The sequence below is a fragment of the Eptatretus burgeri genome, chromosome 3, assembly GCF_056783735.1.
Source record: "Eptatretus burgeri isolate ZD-2024b chromosome 3, Ebu_testis_v1, whole genome shotgun sequence".
NCBI classification, from domain to species: domain Eukaryota; kingdom Metazoa; phylum Chordata; class Myxini; order Myxiniformes; family Myxinidae; genus Eptatretus; species Eptatretus burgeri.
The window spans coordinates 134,768,420-134,788,042 of NC_140963.1; the positions used below are offsets into that span (position 1 = coordinate 134,768,420).

Genomic DNA, 19,623 nt, shown 5'->3' on the forward strand with positions numbered 1-19,623 from the left:
TTATGATGTCATAACGAAGCCACCACCTATGACGTTATATAAAAAAAAAATCACACTAGTTTCCCATGGGAAGTACTTAACATGTGCCAAGTTTCAATTTTTTTCCAACATGGCTGCCACACCACGTGACCTATGGTGTTATAATTATCAACACAACATTCTACATGAGTTGTCGCACCAATGGTGAAAAAAATTTGTGTCAATCGGATAAGCGGTTGCAGAGAAAACAGAGAAAATTGGCATGGACGTACATACAACCCGAAAACATAATGCCGCCGGCTACTTTATCAGCGGAAGCATTAAAAAAAAGATTTAGTCTATTTTGACTTCCATCCATTGCAGTTTTGTGTTTGTATTTGCTTTTGGGAACGAAATTTGCATTTTGAAATGTTTGTAGTTTCCCCGTGGCTTCTTCACTTGCTTTACTGTAAACACGATACCTGAGCTGAGAGATTTTTCCGTGAGTTTCCGTAAATCCAGCAGTCACAGGTAAATGTGTACAACATGCCGGACTGTGGTTCTTTGACTGTGACTCTCTTTAGAAACCAGCTTGGTAGAATTCCTGCACCGTCGTGCCAGATCTTCAGGTGGGTAAGATGTCCCAGGTAAGGCCCGTAAACAACAAATTCATCTGTCTGTACAAACGTGAGATAAAATTGCAGGTAAAAATGGCTTTTTGTTTGCATTGTGATGATAAAATGTAATGACCGTGGCACAGATTTCCATGAATAACATAAATTATATTACCTGCCCTGTTTCAAAAGGATCACGTGTTGACGTTTTGAGCTCTGATTTCACACAAGTAAATTCTCCACACAGGTAGATGAACATGTTTGCATCTGTACCAGACCCTATCCAGTTTCCAGTATGGATGGAGCCCTTGTATTCCTGCTGGGGGAGAGCTGGGAGGTTTCACAACATCTAGTTATTCTTTATTCTGCAACCCAAAATAATTTGCATCACAACATGTAGTTGGTTGGACATAATGGTGTCAATTCGACTTGCTTTCTTCAGCATTGTATAATTTACCTTCAAAATAAAGGCTTTGGAAGATAAGTAAGAGGAATGTAATCACATCAAGGGGCAACAACCTCCCAAGTATACTGGGGGGGGGAAGCATCTGCTAAATGGGGGGCAAGGTGGTCATCTTATGCGTCATAAGAAAGTGTGAACCCATGTTAGATAGCCGCAGGTTGTGTTTTCACCCATGTCTGTGTTTGACTGTGGGTACGATATCTCAAAAAGTTATTGACAGATTCGGAGGAAATTTGGTGGACAGTTTGGGTTTGTGACAAGTGCGAATTGATTCGATTTTGGTGAAGATCTTGATCCGGATGCTAGGATTTTTCAAATTTCCAAGTGATACTTCACCATTGAGAGACGTGGCTAAAAACAATATATATTGCATGATATCTCAAAACGTTGAGGATGGATTTTTACAAAACGATGTGGATTTAATTGGGGAGTTGACAAGAACAAGCCAAAAGGAGGAATGGTGTGTGTGTGTGTGTGTGTGTGTGTGTGTGTGTGTGTGTGTGTGTGTGTGTGTGTGTGTGTGTGTGTGTGTGTGTGTGTGTGTGTGTGTGTGTGTGTGTGTGTCACAAGGAGGAATGGTCCAGATGCAGATCCGGCCTACCATAACCAGTGGAATACAAAACGTAAACTTTTCAGCCTGGTGGAGGTATGCCTTCTACCGAGTGCCATTCTCGTGTTTCAGATGGGATCTTGTTCTTCATTGGAGGGTGTTTACTACCCCACACATGCGAAGCGAAAAGCGGGGTGAAGCAATAGGCTCACTTTGTCTGTCTGTCTGTCTGGCAAATGTCAATTCATGATCGAGGAACAACTTGATTTCAATTGAATGTTATATTTTGAACACGAATTGTAAAACAAACCTGCAGTTTAGCATTGCTTTGGCTTTGAATTCGTCCCAATGGCACATGTGTAGAGAGGAGTGAGATAATTTTAAGCTGTGCAGCTGCTTCAATGCTGTCCTTCCTGTGGTATGTCCTTCTTTCCATCCACCCATCAAAAAAGAAGAAGGATCTTTCTAACCCACCATGTTTCATTCATTTCTCGTTTGTTGTTGCTTAGTTGTTTGGTTTGCATCAGGACACTAAGGTCACCCCCTCTACCCCCCCCCCCCCGTTGTAACCCTCAGTCCCCCACAGTGCTACTTTTTAAGCGGTGCAGCCGCTTTACTGCATTGCTTCCTTCAAACACAGGTTTGATTTTTTTTTTACGCTGTATGCTTGTCTGTCAGTAAAACAAAAATTGAAAATCATTCCAAACAGGAAACATTGTTTTTAGGACTTCATAAAACTTCACAAAACAGCAACGAACTAGAGGGGGAGCACTCGGGAGAGTGCAAAACCTCCGCCGCCAATACTGCTGGGTCACTCAAGTGAACCTTGTATCTTATTCATTAAATATGACGTCAACAGTGCTGACAGTTATAGTTCTTTTCTCCAACGTTTTTTTAAGGGGGGGGGGTTGGAAATCACTTAAAACATGTAGAAATGCAAAAAAAAAAAAATTCAAATATTTTTTCAAAATGGTCACCATAGCAGCCATATTGGATTTTGGACCAAGTACAAAATCTAATAGCATGATCCTTGGACCATACCTAACCCCCCCCCCCACCAAGTTTCATCGAAATCCGTCGAGGAGTTTTTCCATAATACTGTTCACAAACAAACAAACAAACAAACAGAAAGGGGTGAAAACAGTAACCTCCATCCGTCTTCGAAGATGGCGGAGGTTAATAACTCATGCAACGTGTTAAATAAGTTGGTGTAAAAGATGCTGCGTCAACAATGTTAAACTTCAGAATTGTTTTTTTTCTTTCTAAAACCTTTAAAGTCTATTTTATTTCAATTGAATTACACACAAGAATCGTGATGAACATCAATCGCCTTTTTGGCACTTTCAAAACCCGTTCGTTTAGTAGTATTTAGAGAAAATATTATGGCATTTTACGTCATCACGACCAATCAAACTTGCCGCTCGCAGACCCCGCCCATGTCATTCTTTCTCAAGATTGCACAGATAAGGTGTTATCTGAACTCTAGTTTGTCAAGTTGTTGGTAATCTCATACCCTTCTGGTGCCCCATGACCATTTGTGAGCGTATTCTCCAACTGAGAATTTACCATGGACAAGTCACCCGGCCATCACAGAGTGTAGCGGAAATATTTGTACAGAGTACAAATAAAAAATTTGCCCATAGTACTGGCACACAATGGCCTACTCTTTCAAAAGGTACCATGGGATTTGTAACCTCCATTTATAGAGGATGTGAACAGATGGGACAACCGATATAACGATGCACTCATCGAAGCAACGCCCTGTCTGTGAATCACCAAGTAGAGGAGTTTGTGGTTGGGCTGGCAATCAAACCCAGTCTATACAGATAAAAGAAAGGTGAGTGTACTACCTCAGATATATTCTGCCAGCTACCTTTTGTCAAGCGCTGATAGCAAAGTCATCCTGGAGATCACATTGATAGTAGTCGAGGGGATTGTATGCTTAACCGATTGGGAATAAAACATCACACAGCAGAAGTTTTGAGATACAGAAAAAGAATATAAAAGCATAAAAGCACAAGGTGTGTCCTTGAAACTTTCACAGTCAGTTAATGCCCTTCATGTTTGGATATACTTGCAAAATTCAAAATAATTCCTGACAAGTCAATTTTCCTGGAGCACTTGTCATGCATTTTCACGATTCGCTCACATTTGTCATAATCTTTGTTTTAGCTGTTTGTAGCATGTTTGCGATCTTTCAAGTGCCCTTCACTCTTGGAACAAATTATGGGCCACGGAAAGCCATGTCAGTGGAACAACCAGGATGTGGTTTCAAAACAACTGCATCCATTGTTGGAAATGATTTCCAAGTGCTGAGTTGCACAATTCACATACTCATACTTTATAGGAACCCAGAGCTTTTCAAGGCTCATCAACATCATTTATAGGAATTGAGACCATTTCTGAAAGATTAGGATGCTCCAGATTGCACGTTCCTAAATGTGTCATTGGTTCAAGTGTTGTCATCGATTTAACAGGAATGGACACTGAGCAGTCTCCTTCAAGAGCAAGTTACTGAATCATAGCTCCAGTAATGGGATTACATGTTGTACTTGGATGAGATAATGATAGACATAAGCAAAAAAATATGAAAGGAAATGTCAAAAAGATGAGCGACTATTTATGAAAACAACACACATTATGAAATACTCAACAAGTGGAGAGCACGATGACCATCATCATCAATGTACCGAACACTTGAGAGAGGATCGATGCTGATGAAGCAGTTCCTAAGCAAGGGTTAGGGTTATTGGGTTGCACTGGGTGGTTTGCCATTGCCTTGCCAGCAGTGGTTAGGGCAGAAATTTGTAATTTGTTCATGGTGCCAGTGATAGCTCGCTGACTTTGCGAAGGACACCGTGGGATCTATAATGTACACCAACTAATGCTGGCAGACGGGAAGTCACGTTTAATGTCCATCCGAGGGACGGCACACACGTTGATGAATCGCCCTGCCTGTGAAACACCGAGATAGGATTCAAACCCAGACTCGATAGCTTAGAGGTGAGTAGGCCATCCTGTCTGCCCCAGAATAACACTATAAGGCAGAAAAAAGTTGCACAATTATGCAACAATCATGTAATCTCCAAAATTGGAAGAACCTCCGAATGTATAAAAAGCAAAATTATCTCAAACTTTCACCAGAAAAAGACTACAGCTTGCAAGGAGGAAAGGACTTCATGGATTTTGGTGAAAAGAACAAGTTTATTCTGCTTTTTCATTTCCCACTTTGCAGTTCTTGCAGAATTATCGTTGATTATTATTGACTCCCAATTTCAAAATGACCTTTGATTATTTTAATGATAATATGTATGATCAAGTGTATTTCAGAAACTACGTTCAAAGATCCATAAGGCTTGACAAGAACATAAAATTCAATGAAACAAGCTTGAGGAGCATAGTTCCATCAAAGTCGAATGAGGTCTTCAAATGGACTTACCCTGTTTGTAAAATATGTCCAAGTTCCTCCACTTTAAAAATTTCTTTGTATGCAGCCAGTGGCTGCTTGGCTGCATCATTTTCTGGGGGTACAGCTGTGCCGCTGATTCAATGCCTCGTTCACAGTAAGCTGGTACTCATTTTGCCAACCTCAGAAGGATGACACGCTGAGTCAACCCTACCCAGTGTTAGTTCATTGGCTCAACAGGGGCTTGAAACTCAAGACCCTAGGACCTTGAAGCAGCCACCTAAACCATTAAGCTAACACCAAGCCGAGTTCCTCCATGAGGCTTCAATATTAAAAATCATAAAAATTATCATCATGGCATGAGGAAATAGAGAAATAAACTTGATAATATGAAGTAGACAGAAAAAGAGAATTGAATTTTAACAATGCTGAAATCTCACACAGGAGTGTCTACGTATAGAAGGTGGCCCAAAAGTCCCTCTTGCTGATTGCAATACAATTGTTTTTGAAAGTTTATCAAGTAGTTGAGATGAAACAAAATTCAGGCAGATAGATATGGAGAGATGCCAGGCTCAAGATTAGAGGATTATTTTCCTTTACCAATGTGGTGGGCTGGCAGGATGGCCTATAGATTTGCACACTCACGTCCAAGCTGTCATCCCGGTCAGTGTTTCACAGACATAGCGATTGATCAATGTGTGTGCCGTCCCTCAGATGACCGTTAAACTGGACGTCCCATCTGCTGGCATTAGTTGGTGGCCATTAAAGATCCCATGGTGTCCTTCTCAAAGTGTAAGTGAGCTATTGCCAGCACTCTGAACAAATTAAAAACCCCTGCCCAAACTACTGCTGGGAAGGCAATGGAAAAGCCCCCAGTACAAGCCTTGCCAATGAACGTATTCAGCAGCACTGACGCTCTGTAACAGAACATCGTGAATCAAAAACATCGTCGACATCGGGAGATAATTTTTTTTTTTTTAGTGGTGACTACAGCAATTGAGGATAAATTTCCTGATGCAAGAGCACCAAGCAAACAAACTGTTCATAAGCTCGCAAAAACGTCGGATCGGTCAGGTTATATTGGGCGATGCACCAATAAATGGTCGACCAAGATGAGCCAGACCAGACAGCTGGTCTGACATTCCTTGACCGCATACAGTCCAACTATGGTGCCACAACGTCGAGAAGATCCATGAAACATTGATCCGACAGCCCAATGGAGTTCTCCTACATTATGGACGAGTTGTGTAAGATTTACAACATGAGGCATTCCCGCAATGGATAATTGGCTGTCGAGGAACCACTGAGTGGCTGCCATGCTCCCTTGATTTGACACTGTGATTTTCCATTTTCGAGCATTATGAAAGACATTGTCGATGCGCAAAATAAAAAGTAACTCGGTGATGTGAACCACTTGATCTTAATTGAATGAGTTTTGTTTCGCTTCGCAATCTGTCATTCTGTGGTTGATCGTTGTCAAATGTTTGTGAATGAAGAAATGCAAGCAAATCGAAGACTTTCTTTGTTTTATTTTTCATCCATTGTCGGAAGGAAATGTGTTGTGACATTTTCATTAAGGCACTCTAATTTGCTCTGGGCTGGTAGGATACCCTCGAGGTACGCATACCTGCCTCTGAGCTGTGTAAGGAAGGTTTGAATCTCGGCTCAACAATAAACTGTCAAACTGGTGTTTCAAAGGCAGGGGAACATATTGTCCATCAAATGGACAATAAACTGGGCGTCCCGTCTGCTAGCATTGGTTGGTGGACGTTATAGATCATACGGTGTCCTTAAAAATAGAAGAGTGGGGAGCTATCACCGACACCCTGAACAAATTCTAAATTTCTGCCCTGACTGGTCTGCTGGTCTGGTCTTCTTGGAGGTTCCTTGACAACAGATTGCAATCTAAGAGGGTAGTTGTCATTTGAGGAGCAGCTTCTGCACGATGAACAAATTGACCAAATGAGTCACATGGTTCATGTGAACCGCACTCTTCACCGCTTGCTAAGTTATGTTGTGGTGTTGTGTGACATCCACTTATTTTGGTGAAAATGAACACGGCCATCTTGGTGAATACTTTCGGGCCACCCTGTATTACATGTTGGGTGGAGATGTTGGGTGACATTTTTGTACTTTTACATGAATTACCATGACATTAGTAGATGATAAGCAAATTGACACAGCACAAGGGATTTGAGCTTGAGATCACATAATCACGAACGAAGTGTTCACATGGGAATTCACCAGGCCTGGCCAATTTGTACATCGTTAGTAGTTATCACAGCAACCTGACCACTTAACTTACAACCATTAAATAAAAATTTGCAAAATATCCTACACCTTGAATCCTTGAATTGAATCCATTGTAATATATATTGCAAACCGTGTTGTCTGTTTGTGTGATTGACTGTCTCCCGTTTCTGGCAGCCGCTTCCCGTGCTGCGTGCAATGTTTGAAAAGCTTCGCACGCAGGCAGAGCTCAACATTCAACAAGAAGAAGAACACGATACCAAAAGGGATACATTTTAAAAGTAAGAATACAACATGGAATCACGGTTTGTTTCGGAGGTTCTGTTTTCACCACTAGCTGCTTGTTTGTGAGTAGGATATCTCAAAAAGTTGTGAATGGATTCAGATAAAATATAGTGGACAGGTTGGGTGTGTGACAAGGACAAATTGATAAAATTTTGTTGAAGATCCAAATCTCGATCCAGATCTGATAATTCTTTTAGTTATTCTTCACCATTGAGAAATGGGGCCAAAAACGATAAATAGCACAATATTTTAAAAATGGATTTGCCCCGAAATGTTCTACTTGATCAGGCATTGTGTGGCAGAGGTATGTGCTCCACCGAGTGCCGTTCTAGTTACGAGTGCGTTAACGTATGATCTGAGGATTATCACAAAGTTGAACAAACCATGTCATCATTGTTAATAACAGTAGCTTCTACTGAAAGTGGTTGACCAAAGGTTGCAGTGCAAGGCGAGCATTTAATTGAAGAAAAACCTCAGTTTAGCATTGTGGCCGAAAAATAACATTTCATAATAAACTTCAAAGAGGTCCAAAATAAAGTTAAATTTAATATTTGGTGGGCTCGATTACGTAATCCATTAGACCGAGAGTATCCGCTCTGTGTCGAAGAGGTTGTCGTTTCAAACCGTGGCCAAGTCATTACATGAGTGATATCAAAGACTTTTAAAATGGTGCGTGTTGCTTCGTTGCTTGACGCTCATCATTTTAAAAGGACAGAGTACAGACAAACTGTCCGAGGTTGGCAACCATTGTGCAGGCTTGACAGCTGAATGGTCTCTTTCTGTGTTGAAGTTCCCTGGAAGGGAAGTCATCAATTATATATTATGAACCATGGTGTCTGTCCGTGCGTTCGTCTGTCTCCTCTTAATGGCGGATGCCGAATGGTTATTTTGCGTTTTAATTTCACCTTTCATGATGCAATATCGTCAGTCACTTAATTATCCCTTCCAATAATCTTTCAAATTAACATGGACATCTGGATTAAAGTAGATTTAATCCAGATCTTCATGGAGTGAAGATCTTTAACACACAATTTACACAATTGAACACACAATTTAAAACAGCTATATTTTGTCGTCGTTTTAGACAAATCCCACCTCTGCCGCCAAATGTTGCACCACCATTTTGCGGTTGGCGGTATGAGTAGCTCAACACTTTAGCTTTGAGTGTAACCAAGAGTGCAACACAATCAACTTCAGTGCCAATTCACCCCACCTCCTTAAAAATCTACCTCCTCCTAACTTTCCAACTGCTAAACTCTCGACTTACCCCTGCCATCTTGCCCCTCATCATACCTCCTCTCTTAGCACCTCTTCACTGTCTTCTGCTTGAGCACCAGCTCCTCCTCTGATGTCCCAAACTGTGTAGTGTTATAACATCTGTGGGCTTCATTCTAACCCAACAGATATCTCACTTTCTCATTCAGAACACTCCTCAACACCTCAAACATGCTCTTTTCATCTCATCACACCTCCCCCTCTTCACAACTCCTCAAATCTTGTACCTCCTCCTGCCCACTCTGTTCCTCACAAGACCACTACCATGTCTCATCCTTCCTCTCTCCCCACCTATCCCAATGCCATTCTGCCTTTTGGCTGTGCCTGCTCTCATCATCTCCCCTCCCACTAAAAGCTACCCTCTCACTCCTCCCTCTCAAAGCAACCCTCACACTCCCCCCCCCCCAAAGCTTACTCTCACCTTTTATCAAAAACTCCCCCTTACCCTTCTCCCTCAACTCTCTCCTCCCACCCTTCTCCCATTATTCTCCCCCCTCACTCCCCCTTCTCAAAGTCCCCCCCCCCACATCCACAAAGCTTCCTCCTTTCCCTGCCCTCTCTCCTCCATCTCATCACTCCACCTCCTCTAATCTTCAACTGCCCTCTGCCCCCCTTGCTTCTTATTCCACACTGTGTCTCATCCCATCACCACCGAGCCTATCTCCTCCTCATCTGGCCCTCTCCGCTAGCTCTTCTGCAATCCCCCACACTCTTTCAACGACGTTCTCTCTACCTCCCCCCTCCTCCCTCATTCTACCTTCCCCCTGCCCTCCCCTGTACCCAAAGCCTCCTCCCCTCCCTCTTCCTCAACAGTGAGGACCTCAAATATCCAGGGTCTTCACTCAAACCTGACATATCTTCTCATGCAGATTGCCACTGACAAACTAGACATAATCTGCTTAACAGAAACTTTCCTCCATCGAGACATCTCCGACACCATAGTATCTATCCCTGGTTACGCCCTCCTCTGGTATGACAGACCTAAGCCTCATCCTGGTGGCAGAGTCGCTCTCTTCATCAAAGACTCATCAAAGATTCCTCACTCTCCATGTACTGCCCTCACTCCCCCACACCCCCAGGAATACCTCTGGCTATGGCTTCCCCTCCGATCCACCTCTTGTTTATATGTGTGTTGTGCTGTACATCAAACAGCGATGTCTCCATTTACACCTTGCTCGCCAAAAACATGGACCAACTTCTATCTTCTCATCCCAATTATCTCTTCCTCATATGTGATGACTTCAATTGTCTTCATGCCAGTTGGTTTCGTGTGGGTACCTCCATCACCTGCCATGGCACGTCAGAAAAAGAGTTCTGCGACTCATTGGGACTGACTCAATCGGTCAAGTTCCCGACCCGGATCTCAACAAACGGTACTCCATCTCTTTTGGATCTGATTTTGACCAATTTCCCTGAAAATATCTGCTGTTCATCCTCCGCTCCAATCAGTTCATCTGACCACATGCTTATCAAAGTAGACATCTCTCTGGCTGTTATTAGAGAAGCACCTTAACGCTGTCAAGTCTGGTATTTCACTGACGCCGACTGGCAGGGTCTCCAAGCAGCCATCAAACTTCTAGACTGGTCTCCTGTCTCTGTCTCTGTCTCTGTCTCTGTCTCTGTCTCTGTCTCTGTCTCTGTCTCTGTCTCTGTCTCTGTCTCTGTCTCTGTCTCTGTCTCTGTCTCTGTCTCTGTCTCTGTCTCTGTCTCTGTCTCTGTCTCTCTCTCTCTCTCTCTCTGTCTCTGTCTCTGTCTCTCTCTCTCTCTCTCTCTGTCTCTGTCTCTGTCTCTGTCTCTGTCTCTCTCTCTCTGTCTCTCTCTCTGTCTCTCTCTCTGTCTCTGTCTCTGTCTCTGTCTCTGTCTCTGTCTCTGTCTCTGTCTCTGTCTCTGTCTCTGTCTCTGTCTCTGTCTCTCTCTCTGTCTCTCTCTCTGTCTCTCTCTCTGTCTCTCTCTCTCTCTCTCTCTCTCTCTCTTTCTCTCTCTCTCTCTCTCTCTCTCTCTCTCTCTCTCTCTCTCTCTCTCTCTCTCTCTCTCTCTCTCTCTCTCACAGATTTATCCTATGTCATCTTCAGTTGTCATTCCCTTCCGCCCACCCATGGTACACTGAAGCTTGTGGCAAGGCAGTTGGCCTGAAACAACTTGCCTTCACTGAATCCAACTGAAGGCAATCTCAATTCCTTCTATAAAGCTCAGAAAAAGGTGTGTGTGTGTGTCTACCCCCAGGAGAGCCAGGAAACATCTTTCTAAAATCAAGTCTGAACTCTCAAGCCTGTCTCCCTCCTCCAAATTCTGGTGGTGTCCAGTAAAGTCTGTTTCTGGTGTATGTTCCCCCTCCATCCCCTGCCTTACCGAAAATGGCCACACTGCTGACACTGCACATGAAAAGGCTGAACGCCTAAACTTCGTGTCTGCATATAAATCTTGTGTCCCAAACCCATTGCTTTCTGTACCCACCTTAACCAGTCGCACCCAACTGTTCCTGGACTCTGTGTCCTTTGCTCCTGACAATGTGGAGAGCTTGCTGTCAAACCTCAACTCAGATTCTGCAACTGTTTCAGACGGCATCAGCCCTCGTGTCCAAAAAAACCCTGCTTTGCTGCTTTTCCTCACCCTCTCTCTGTTTATTCACTCTCTCATTTGCTCAAGGTCATCTGCCATCTGCTTGGAAATCAGCAAACATGAGCGCTCTGCATAAAAAGGTGCAAAAACAGATCCCTGCAACGACAGACCAATCAGCCTTCTCCCAATTATCAGTAAGGTTATGGAATCCATCATCACTTCAGACATTAAATCCTTCCTCTTCTTCAACAGCTTGATTTCTGATCATCAAATTGGATGCAGACCCGGTCACTCGACCTTGAATATGCTGCTTCTGCTTTCCCAACAATGGATGGAGATCCTCAATGCCGGACATGAAATCAGAGCCACATCCCTGGACATATCGCGTGCTTTTGACACGGTCTGGCACCCTACCCTGCTCACCAAACTCTCTTCCTATGGTATCCAAAGCAATCTACACCCATGGCTCGCAGACTTCCTCTCCTGTCGCAGCGAACATGTGGCCCTTCATGAAGTTCTGTCATCCCCTCTTCCTGTCCAGGCTTGAGTTTCTCAAGGCAGTGTTCTGGGGCCCTTTGCTTTTTCTGGTTTTCATCAATGTTCTCTGACTTTCTGGAAAATCCTCTTTATCTCTTTGCTGATGACTCCACCCTCTGCCGTTTCGTCTGTCATCCCTCAGATTGGCAAGCTGCAGCCTTTTCACTCTCTGCAGATCTGGATAAAATTATAAGCTGCTCCAACACTTGGAATATGTCTTTCAATCCTGAAAAATCACACACTCTCACTATATCTCTGCGACACCCCCCCCCCCCATCTACTTTCTCAACAATCCACTGGAAGAAGTCCTTTCATTCAAGCTTCTGGGTCTCACTATTTGCCATGATATTTTCTGCGAAATACACATTTCCAAGGTGGCCTCAAAACCAGTCGCCGACTGGGCATCCTCCATCGTGCAAAGTCCTTCCTTGGCACACCTGACCTCCTGTTCACATACAAAGCTTTCGTCCGCAGTCTGATGGAGTACTGTTCTCCGCTCTGGGCTGGTGCTCCTGCCTCCCACCTTTCTCGGCTTCACGCTGTGGAAACCAAGGCATTTCGGATCATTGGCATCTCCCGTGATGAGGCTGAGTCTTTGGGCCTCTCACTCTCTCACCGCAGCCAGGTCGGTGGTCTTTCTGTCTTCTACCATCTCCACTCTAGCCTTACCTCCCTGCTCTGTCTGCAATATGTCCCCTCCACCCCCCTCATATTTCTACAGTGCACTCAAGGTCTGCCAGCAACCCCCTTCTGGTAAAACTACCTAAATCAAGAATCACTGATCACCTGCACGCTTTCATTCCTCTTTTTCCCCGCCTTTGGAACAAATTCCCACACTCCCTTCAATCCCACTCTACCCTCCAGGTCTTCAAAACAGCTGTTCACCACCATCTCTTATCTTCCCCCATCCAAAACCATGATCTTTTCTACCCCCGTTAATCCACCCCCAAACCCACTTCCCTCAAATTCTCTCCTGCTTTCCTTGCTGAAAATCCCTGTCGTGTCCATCTTGTGTACCTCATGTACCCCACCCCATCCCTCTCCCTTCTATAGATCTCCTAATATCTGTTCCCCAATGTTTTGTCCTTTCCTCACCCGCCCCTCTTATCTCCTGCTCCCCTTGTTGCATGTTCTGTGCGTTAGTCGTTATACGAACCTCGACATTGTAAACAAATTTTTATTTATTTAAAATATTTGAGAGATTAACTCAAACTTTTTCCATCACAGGGAACGGACGGATACTTTTGCGAGTTCATCAGTCATTTGAGAGTCGTGACTTGCAACTCAAACGGAAATAATAACTAGTCGGATTTTGAAATAGGTAACCATAGAAATAAGGCATGTGATGTTTTAAAAAAAAAACATAATATACAGTATGCTCCCCTGTAAAGAGCTTCAATGCAAGAGGAGGCTGTGAGGCCCATCAAGCCTGTAAAACCATAAAATCTGCAAAACCACAGCACGGCACAAATAGGTAAAGTGTAAAACAATGAACCCCAAGATCATGTTGAGCAGAAGCGTTGGCGAGAATTGAACGAGTAAAACGGGAAGAAGAAACAAAAGTTTTTTTAAAAAGCAGACATCACAACACAGTGATACATCCTGGTATTAAAATGCAATGAGGAACCACAAATTCACCTGAGATTAAAAAAAAACAACAAAGAACAGAGAATTCTGTTTGTTCTTCAAGATAATTGGCATGAATATCATTCTATTTCAATCCTCGGCAATCGATGGAAGTCAAAAGCCAGACTGGAGGTATGTGGGTCATTCCATGTCAAATCATCAAAGAATCTGCCGTCATCTCTCAGATTTTTGTAAAACTTTGGGAACCAATTGGGACCCATGAAAAACGGCAAGAACTGAAATATTTTTGCTAACAGCCTCTTAATTAGTGAGATACAGACTAACGAACTTTGGACTAATTAGCACGACGTCGCGAATTCAAATGGCTATATCTCTAAAAGTATAACACCTAGAGAGCTGGTTTTGGTGTCATTTTAAAGGTATTTTCATGCCCAATGAATTTGTCTGGGCAACATTTTCCTACCTCCAACCACAAAAAAGTTATCACAAAATATAAACTTCAATCGTGAATCCCCAAAAAATGTATCCTTCAAATTTCCTCAAATTCATCCCAGAGATACCTTATGATGTCAAGAAGCTTCCACATAAATTTTGTGATGGGCACTCCAGTAGTTTCTGAGATATGAGCAATAATGTACATGTACGTATGGCATATAGGTTCGAAAATCAGCATTTGTAATGTATTATACAATCAATAAGTGAGTTCAAGTACACAATGTTCACTAACCTGACTTAGGCTTTCAATTTCCTCTTCAATGCAGCAACAGCAGCACTTGTTTCTTCCCCTCAGGCCCAGTTGAAAATGAAAGTATATGATACTTCAAAGCAATTGATGGTCGTTCCCTGTGTTCCCTGTCATGGCTAGGTTAGAATGATTGTATAATACATTACAAATGCTGATTTTCGAACCTATATGCCATACGTACATGTACATTATTGCTCATATCTCAGAAACTATTGGAGTGCCCATCGCAAAACTTATGTGGAAGCTTCTTGACATCATAAGGTACCTCTGGGATGAATTTGAGGAAATTTGAAGGATACATTTTTTAGGGATTCACGATTGAAGTTTATATTTTGTGATAACTTTTTGTGGTTGGAGGTAGGAAAATGTTGCCCAGACAAATTCATTTGGCATGAAAATACCTTTAAAATGACACCAAAACCAGCTCTCTAGGTGTTATACTTTTAGAGATATAGCCATTTGAATTCGCGACGTCGTGCTAATTAGTCCAAAGTTCGTTAGTCTGTATCTCACTAATTAAGAGGCTGTTAGCAAAAATATTTCAGTTCTTGCCGTTTTTCATGGGTCCCAATTGGTTCCCAAAGTTTATAAAATCTGAGAGATGACGGCAGATTCTTTGATGATTTGACATGGAATGACCCATGTGGTCCATCAGTAACTTTGGAGCATCCAGCCTTTGTGTACGAATTTTCAAATAACAATGGCACATTATATTGGTGAATCAAAATTCATAACCATGCAAAAATGTCTGGTCAAAGATAACAATGAGGTGCAGATATACCTGAGATGGACAGAAGGAATGTCGTGTGCCAGTGATCCTGAGCTGCAGAATCTCCTTGCTGAAGGTGCTGCTCCCGTGAAGCACAAAGTGATGGCGTCGTGTTGCAGCGGGCTAAGGATACCTGTCGGGTTTGTTTCAGACACCTGTACAGGCCAGAATCGTTCATGTGCACTCTACTGATTTGAAGAGTCCCATTGGGTAGCATGTTATAACGACCCTGTTCGGTTTTTATCTGCCCATTGTCGCATTCGGTAATTTTGCATTTGCTACCACTGCAGCTGATCTTCTCTTCGGCCACTCCGTCCACGTCAGCGTCTCGGAGCCACTGTATCAAACTCGAACTCCCGTTGGCACACTCGCACGGCACACTCACGCAGCTCCCCTCGGTCACATTCAGGACTGCGATCATGGGCTGTGCTTGGCAACATTGTCCCAATACTAATGCAAACACCAGGAGCAAGCAAAGCATTGTGGCCTATCGGTCAGGTCTTGTGTGTGATATTTGCGTTACCTTGATTATAAGCACTCATGGGATACCCCACGTGCAGGATACCCCACACTGAAACCAAACCTCCCGATAGGAACCTGCCTGTTCAAGATAAAGTGCTGACCACAACGTGCATGAAACTTGACATTTTGGCGATTTGGGTTGTGGTTTAAAAAAAAAAAACCCAAACGTTGCACGACTCAAGGAAGGCCAGCAAGATATTCAATCTGGGGCTGAAACTGCAGAATCGCTGAAGTTGTTTTGACATTCTGAACAGTGGTTTCTGTGGGAGTGAAGAAGGGCAGAACATATAATAGTTTAATTGCCACACATGTACCTGAGTGTTGCAAGCAACTTAATTTAATGCTCAACACGTCTGAAAAATAACTGAACTCGCAACTTCAGTTTGGCCTGCTTGGTGTTCCAACCGAGCAGGTAAACTCGTGATGTTGGGATCCTATTGCCTACTAATGTCCTTGCAATTCACTTCAATGTACATTGATGTCTATTAAGTGATCACCCTACATGCGATACATGTGCAAGCTCCTCCGTAAGAGCGAGCTATTGCAAGAAAAGTTGCTTTGTAATTTTTTTTTTTACAGCATTTAACAATACAATCATTGTCAGATTATTACTTCCTAATTTATAAGTTTGTGTCAAGCAATTTTATTCATATTGTAAACCAGTCGCACGTCCACATTTTGTTGAATTTTTCCTTTCCATTTTGCCTTGAGCTGCTCTGGTCTACAAACCTTCATCCGATCGCAAACCTAATGGTCGATGCCTTTGTCAGGACAAATTAAAACAGCATGAGAACGGCACTCGGTAGAGCACATACCTTTGCCAGGCTGATTAGCCGACATTTTGTATCCCACTGATAGGCCAGATATGGATTCGGACCTCAACTAAAATCTAATCGGCTTGTTCTTGTCACCTAACCAACTCAACCACCAAGTTTCGTCCAAATCCGTCCCTCCCCTTGTGAGATATCGTGCTATGTATCATTCTTGGCCCGTCACTCAATGGTGAATAATCACTTAAAATTAAAAAAAATTCCAGTATGCAGATCTGGATCTTCACCAAAATCGAATCAATTCGTCCATGTCACACAACCTGTCCACCAAGTTTTTTGATATCCTGCTCACAGACAGACAGAATTTCAGTGTAAACTGGATTTTACCTCCTCCAGCGAAGGTGGACGGAGGTTATGTTTTCACCCCTGTTTGTCAGTCTATGTTTCTTCGTTGCTTTCCCCATGTTGTGCATTTACTAACACCTCGTTACTAAAATGTCTGCTTTTGTAGATACAGACCCAAGGTGTATTTCATATGACAGAGAGGGCAAATAGCTCACAGAACATGATGTGCATTCATCATCAACATGATGAACATTCAATCATCAAAGATTGAATGCGTTCCGAGTAGGTTTCAGGAACCTGCAGGGATAACATCTGAACTAAAAAAGTTGGTTACCCAACTCAACTGAAGAAGGCTGTTCACAGGGAATGTAATTTATTTATTTATTCATATGCAGCCTGTGGCTATTTGGCTGCATCACTTTCTGGGGGCACAGCTGTGTCAATGATGCACAGCCCCAATTACCAGCACACTGGAACACATTTTGCCAACCTTAGAAGAATGACAGGTGAGTCAACTCTACTGAGTGTCAGTGAAACAGCCAGACAGGAGCTTGAACTCAAAACCCTGGGATATTAAGCCAAGCACCTTGCCTATTAAGCCAACACAAGGCCTATGAAACATATGAACTACCTCATACAGTTTGTTTATAACACCAAAGCTTCAACTCAGACAGCAACCACACTCTAAGATAGCAATCAGCACAACAGGGTGTTGGAGAACCGCGAAGAAGATCAGATCACTTTCACCCACAGTGCAGGCACAAATGTGTAATTTGTATAGGGTGCAGTCTTTCATCCGCTATACTTTTTCTGAAGGACACTGTGGGATCTTTAACATCCACCAGCTCATGCTGGCAGACAGGAGGTGCAGCTTAACATCCGTCCGAGGGATGAGACATACATTGATGCCTCGACATGCATGTGAAACAGCAGGATGACAGATTCAATACCAGGCCAGACAACTCAGAGGCAGGTACGCATACCTCTGAGCAATCATGCCAGTCTCCATCTGAACTGTGGATATCAATTCATGGGAAACATGCCCACAACCATTGTGAGGTGACCCAGGAGAGAACATCGGCAATGGAAAAAACACAACAAAGAATTACCAGAAGCAACACTTTCCTGAAAGTATTTCTCAGTCAACAAGTTCTTGGTCCATGATGAGGCCACCAAAGTGGAAACTTGCAATCCATGACCACCTGCAAGACCATCCTTGACAATTTCATGTCTTTCCCTGTTAGAATAACTCAACAAGGTCTTTAAAATAACCTAATTGAGTCTATATTCATAGGTGCTGTGTTTGAGTTTGGGTAATGATGTTTTAAGTCTGGTTCTCTGTATGACTCAGTTATCCTTAATCAATACAATGTCCTCATATAACACCAGATAAGAGTTAAATTTTAATTATGTCCAGTTCTCTAAACCATGGTCGATAGACAAAACATTGCCTATGCCTGATCTGAAATGAAATATTCTGTTAATTGTGGAATAAAAAAAGAGAAATGTGTTGTTTGTAAGAATGCACAATGTAGTAAAACCTGTAAATAAATTTTAGACAAAAGAAATGCCTTTCCGCATTACAGACAAATTGACGTACATGTACACATCATTTGTGAGTGACAGTGCAGAGGGGATCTGCTCCACATTCCATGCTCTCAAGGTCAAATTAGAGACCCGTAGTTCTCAGAGTTCAGCACTCAAAGAAACAGGTGGCAGCAAGTAATGAGAGCTTGAGGGACAGAGCCCAGCTTAGACTTTTCCAGGTTCCAGCACTCGTGTCAACCCCTTGTGACCATCGTCAAACATAGCGTTAGAACAGGAGACAATTTTACAGCTCTTACCTGCACAATGCTTTTTCCCCCAGTGGCACAAACAATCTGCACAACCGAGGAGAGACTCACAAGGAGGACTTGCTGCTCAAATGAGAGCGCAGGAAATGCCTGGGGGAGTTTGAGTTCCATATGGTGTTTTGAAAAACAAAATTTATATTAAAAAAATCAATCAAAGTGAAAAGGAAACAACATAATACATATACATCTGTTTGGAGCAATCGATTAGCAACCAGAAGAAATTATCAAGACCAAAAGTGGAAGGGCAAAAGTAGAAATCCCCACCTGGAGAGAATTTCCAACGTTGAGTAGTGCTGTGCACGATTAGCAAAGCAAGTTTGGCACAATTGATTAGTTGGCTAGGGAGAATTGATTAGGTAAGAGATGATTGATTAGCTCTGTAAAATGCAGCTGAGAAATGTAATTTGGCTTTTAGGATTCATCATGCATGGGAGATGGTGTCTGGCTGCTCGCATTGCACATGGCCAGGTGCTTGCAACGTCTATGTGTTGTAGAATAGACAGTGATGTGGTAGAGAATCATTATTCAGTGGAGTGGACAGTGATTGGACCAGGGGCCATAGCCTGAGAGTAAGGAAGAGGAGAGTTAAGATGCTAGTAAGGCAGGGGACTTTTATTCAGAGAGTAGTTAATGCATGTAATGGTCTCCTTGGAAAGGTAGTGGCAGCAGAAAAACAGGAGATAAGTTTAAATTTGAATTAGACAGGTACTTGGAAGTATTGCAGATCGAGGGGTATAGGGATGTTGGCAGAACTTTTATGTAGCTTGAGCATTGATGGTAATTGTGTGCATGTGTACGGAGTGTTGTTAGTGGCGGTCTCATCAAGGGGTGTTGTGTGGTTGATGTGTTATTTTTTATTTTTTATTTTTTACCAAAAACTGTCTTTGCCCATGCACCCTCCCCTGGAAAGAAAAAAAAAGAAAAAATACAAAAAATACTATTCATATGTGTCAGTTCGGCAACCGAAAGCATCATCATCACAAGGAGCATCATAACATCACCATCACCATCCCAATTATGATGGTGATGTTATGATTATGCATGGGATTGAAGAAATTGCTTTTTTCATTTTTTCTTACCAACTGCAAATGGTGGCTCTCTGGTTGTGCTTGAGCAGGGTTACCCAAACATTTGA

General features: G+C 42.8%; 1 protein-coding gene across 2 annotated transcripts in view; it reads right to left on the reverse strand.

Moving 5' to 3' along the window:
* LOC147031037 (uncharacterized) overlaps nucleotides 1-19,623 on the reverse strand; it is a 43,986-nt gene that overhangs the window by 21,806 nt on the left and 2,557 nt on the right. For both annotated transcript variants that reach the window (XM_085875709.1, XM_085875711.1), the window contains exons 2-6: nucleotides 19,568-19,623; nucleotides 18,480-18,578; nucleotides 15,011-15,780; nucleotides 748-902; nucleotides 441-635 (exon numbers count right to left, since the gene is read on the reverse strand). The exon at nucleotides 19,568-19,623 is cut by the window's right edge and continues 34 nt beyond it. In XM_085875709.1, coding sequence (XP_085731835.1) covers nucleotides 441-635; nucleotides 748-902; nucleotides 15,011-15,479 — 819 coding nt within the window. In that variant the 5' untranslated portion in view covers nucleotides 15,480-15,780; nucleotides 18,480-18,578; nucleotides 19,568-19,623. The remainder of the gene's footprint in view (nucleotides 1-440; nucleotides 636-747; nucleotides 903-15,010; nucleotides 15,781-18,479; nucleotides 18,579-19,567) is intronic.